The sequence below is a fragment of the Otolemur garnettii genome, unplaced genomic scaffold (assembly GCF_000181295.1).
Source record: "Otolemur garnettii isolate 467f Iridium unplaced genomic scaffold, OtoGar3 scaffold00112, whole genome shotgun sequence".
Taxonomy (NCBI): domain Eukaryota; kingdom Metazoa; phylum Chordata; class Mammalia; order Primates; family Galagidae; genus Otolemur; species Otolemur garnettii.
In genome coordinates, this window is record NW_003852507.1 from 638302 (window position 1) to 643037 (window position 4736).

The window sequence follows — 4736 nt, forward strand, 5'->3', positions numbered from 1 at the left end:
CATCACGCTCACAGCAACCTCCAACTCCTGGGCTCAAGCGAGTCTCCTGCCTCAGCCTCCCAAGTAGCTGGGACTACAGGCGCCCACCACAACGCCTGGCATTTTTTGGTTGCAGCCATCATTGTTGTTTGGCAGGCCCGGGCTGGGGATTCGAACCCGCCACCTTAGGTGTATGTGGCTGGCGCCTTAGCCTTAGCCGCTTGAGCCACAGGCGCCGAGCCACAAAATGGAAGTTTTATAATTTTGTTCTGAGATAGTCTTGCTCTGTTGCCCAAGACAGATAACAATGGCATCATTAGGGCTCACTGCAACCTCAAACTCCTGGCCTCAAGTGATTCTCCTGCCTCAGCTTCCCAAGTAGCTAGGACTACAGACACATACCACTAGACTCAGCTAATTAAAAAAAAAAATTTTTTTTTTGCAGGTTTTTGGCTGGGGCTGGGTTTGAACCCACCATTTCCGGTATATGGGGGTGGTGCCTTTTTTTAGAGACCAGGTCTTACTCTTGATCAGGCTGATTTCAAACTCCTGTCCTCAAGCAATTCTCCCACCTTGGCCTCCTAAAGTGCTAGGATTCTAGGCTCCAACTCCACACCCAGCCAAAATGAAAGTTTTAAAAGCCGTACACAGCCAAAGAAAGCCTCTGTGGCAAGAACCTAGCGTGTGGGCCACCACTCTGTCACTTACGCTGTCTGCTGGTATTCTGATTTTTCCCTCTTTTTTTTTTTTTTAAACCTTCCCTCTTCAATTTCTCACTGGCAGGTATGCCACAGCCCTGGAGGACACGGTAGATACCAGCAAGCTGTTCAAGAGCCGCTCCCTTCGAGAATTTGAGGAGACCCTCTTCTGCCATACCAAAAGTTTCCCTATCAGCTGGGATACCTACTGGGACCACAATGACCCTCTTCGGGATGTGGATGAGGCAGCTGTGCCTGTGCTGTGTATCTGCAGCGCTGATGACCCTGTGTGCGGGCCCCCAGAACACACTCTGCCCACTGAACTCTTTCGGAGCAACCCTTATTTCTTTCTCTTGCTCAGTAGCCACGGGGGCCACTGTGGCTTCCTGCGCCAGGAGCCCTTGACAGCCTGGAGCCATGAGGTCATCCTGGAGTCCTTCCGGGCCTTGACTGAGTTCTTCCGGATGGAAGAGAGGCTGAAAGGGCTGAGTAGGCGCAGAGCTTCATTCCTAGGGGGCCGGCGTCGCTGGGCAACCCTGCAGAAGCGGGAGGTCTCTCCCTCTTCCAATTTGGGGGAGACTTTTAGCTGGAAGCGATCATATACAAGGTGAGACCTGGCCTGAGAACCCCCCAGTCCTGTAAGAGAGCATGTAGGAGTCCCGGAAAGATGGTGAGGACTAGACAGGGGCAGCTGCAGCTCTTTGCTCCCGATTCAGCCCCTTCTCTCAAAGTGATCCGTGAAAAGAAGTTCCAGCAAGTCGGCGCTCGCCTCACCCGGAGCAGAACTCCTGTCCTGACACCGCTTGACATATCCCTGCTCCTCTTGGTCAGCAGCAGGGCATTCCTGGTCACTGTCACCTGTCACCAACTCAGCCAAAGAATAGCACCTTTAAAATCCATGGAGAAAATGCTCTCTTACTAGTAATGGCTACAAGGATGATTAATTTGTGTGTGTCATTGGGCAGCTTTGTCCCACATAAATAATTAGCTCAGTGACCCTGATTCTGGAGGTGGAGCCACTTGATGTAGTAAGGACAGGACAGGATGTTTGTGTCTTGGTCCCACTTCCCTCATTTGCTTTGTGGGACAGTGCTGTGCTCTGACTTACTGTGGTAGCAGGCTCTCTGGGTTGCTCGGCTATTTCGGGCTTGTGTGAGTGAGGAAGGAAGCAGGGGCAGCAAGTGCTGTGCTGGGACTGCCTTGGTGAGGGCTGCCAAGATAGAGCATGTGAACCTATCTCTGGAATACCTTAGTCCAGTCCCGGAGGAGCTCTGCAAGTCTCCCCTGGGAATGGGGCTGACCTAGGGTTTCAGCATTGGATCCTAAGCCTCCCTGGCGAGATCCCAAGAGTATTTTAGGATTAGGAAATGCTCTCACACAGGGTCTGAGGGTTCTGCTAGCCCATGGCTCATAGTCAGACTTTTGGGCACCCTAGATGCTGTCTGCATAGTATTTCAGAGAATTACTCCTAAGAGCTCCAGCCAAAGCTGTTTTTCCTTCTGAGATGTGGGCCTTCTCTACGTCAGTGAAAAGTACAAACCCATCACTTACACTTTTCTGGTTAGTTGCTGCCTTTTCTGACACTACTACCAGCCTTTCTCTTTGCAGAGCCAGGAGAGACATCAGGGACCAGAGGACAAAAGCACAAAGAGGTTGACTAGGGCTGCCTTAGGGATTTATGAATATTTCACATTACCATGCCTTGTCTGCTCAGTTATTCAGAAGGCCATCCATGTAAAGGCAAAAAGGCTGCTTTTTGTATCTGGTCACTCAGCAATTAAGTGGGGATTTGGTTTTATGAGGAATAATGCTGAAGACCACAGTAAAATAAGGTATACTATACAGATTGATCTACATATCCTGGTTTAGATGAGGCCATTAAAATTTTCTTGACCATAGGACATCTGTTTGTATGTGTTGCTAAGATTCAAAAGCTTTGCCCTAAAGTTTTATTGTAATTTGTTATTGAGAAAGAGGGCCTCACAAACAGCAAAGCAGTTGTAAATGTTTATACCAAAAACTACATCCCAAGGTTTGGTACGAGGTGTTCCTAGATCCATGATTTCAGGTTTGGATAATCTTGGCCCAGCCCTGTTCTTCTAGATCTAATATGAAACTCTGAACTCACTCCAAGAATCTAAAATATAGACAACATGTGCTTGTTTAAGGGACATTTTCCTGTTATGCAAAAATTATCTCCCTCCTTCCCCACTCCTTATTCCTCTTCCTCCCATCTCACGTTCTTTCACCATCTTTAAGCAGGAGAAATAAAAAGGAACTGAAATATAAAGAAGCTGTCCTGCTGGTGGTATAGGACTGGGTGAGGGAGAATTACTGACATCTGGCCACCCTCCTCCGAGGCCCTCACATCTGTTGCAGTGGGGATTTCAGTTAGTTAGGGTCCTGCAGTCCTAACTGCCCTAGGATCATTCAGAACTGACTGCAAAATGAGAAGCAGCCCAGTAGTTTTTAAACTCTAAATCTTAAAGGGTCCCTAAGGGTGAAAATCTGGATAGTTTTGCGAGACCAGATACCAACAGGTCTCTGGTACTTTAACAGAATAACTTTACAGTGGCGCCTGTGGCTCAAGGAGTAGGGCGCCAGCCCCATATACCAAAAGTGGTGGGTTCAAATCTGGCCCTGGCCAAAAAAAAAAAAAAAACCAGAATAACTTTAAAAGGAAAAACAGTGATTGGTTTTATAGGAAAGAAAGCTTTCCAAGGACGGGAACATACATACTTTGCAGTTATAGTCTCAAAGCTCTCAAAATGCCAGAATAACACCAATTCAGGTTCCATTAATTCTCGTGAACCCTGAGTCCAGTGACCTAAAGTCTGAGGTATTAGTATTTCTCCTCCAAAGAACCTCACACCAATTGTGCTCATTGCATATTTCAGGAACCTACTTCTCTCTTATCTTCCCATCACTGAAGACTAGGGCTGAAAAGCATCACTGCCCTTTTTTTTTTTTTTTTTTTTTTGAGTGAGTGACCGTGTCCTTGAGCCTAACAATGAAAGAATCACCCAGTTGGTTCTGTTTAGTAAATAGCTAATCATGTGAAACCAGCTGATGGAGCCCCAGGAAACCATTCTAAGAATGTGTGCCCCCTAGCAGCACAATTCACAATTTTAAGGGTGTGGCCACAACCTAAATGCCCCTTAATACATGAGTGGATTAATAAAATGTGGTATTTGTATACCATGATGTACTACTCAGCCATAAAAAAAAATTGATGATCTAGTATATTTTGTGACAACCCAAAGGGACCTTTTTTTTTTTTTGAGATAGTCTCACTTTATTAACCTTGGTAGAGTACAGTGGCATCACAGCTCACAGCAACCTCCAGCTCTTGGGCTTAGGCCATTCTCTTGCCTCAAGCCTCCCAGGGGTGGGTTCGAACCGGCTACCCTTTGCTTATGGGGCCAGCACCCCACCCACTGGGCCACAGGCCTGGAGGAACCTTCTAAGTGAAGTATCCAAGAATGGCGAAACAAACACCACGTGTGCTCAGTACTAAATTGGAACTAGTCTCTCCACACCTACATGCACATAGGAAGATAAAACTCAACAGGAATCAGTAGGTGGAGGGGGAGGAGAGCTTGGGTTAATTCACACCTAACAGGTAAAACGCAAACATTCTGGGTGAAGGGCACACTTACAACTTTGACTTGAAATGTACAAAACAAACTATGTAAGCAAATCGTGAGCACCCTGTAATATTCTGAAATTAGAAAAGAATGTGGCTGGGCACGGTGGCTCATGCTCGTAATCCCAGCACTCTTGGAGACTGAGGCGGGAGGATCACCTGAGCTCACAGATTCAAGACCAGCCTGAGCTAGAGCAAGACCCCTGCCTCTAAAAAAAAAAAAAAAAAGCCAGACATTGTGGCAGGCGCCTGTAATCCTAGCTACTCAGGCGGCTGAGGCGAGAGAATCACTTGAACCCAGGAATCTGAGGTATGACTCCTTGACACTCTACTGAGGGAGTGGGGGGAGGGGCGACAAAGTGAGACTCTATCTCAGAAAAAAAAAGAATGTGTGGCCCTTGAACAAAATAGCA

General features: G+C 47.1%; 1 protein-coding gene across 1 annotated transcript in view; it reads left to right on the plus strand.

Annotated features, from left to right (window-relative positions):
* Window positions 1-2345, plus strand: part of ABHD15 (abhydrolase domain containing 15) — a 6178-nt gene extending 3833 nt beyond the window's left edge. The window contains exon 2 of the mRNA XM_003797125.3: window positions 763-2345. Within this exon, the coding sequence (XP_003797173.1) occupies window positions 763-1288 (526 nt within the window). The 3' untranslated portion in view covers window positions 1289-2345. The remainder of the gene's footprint in view (window positions 1-762) is intronic.
* The last annotated feature ends 2391 nt before the right edge of the window (window positions 2346-4736 follow it).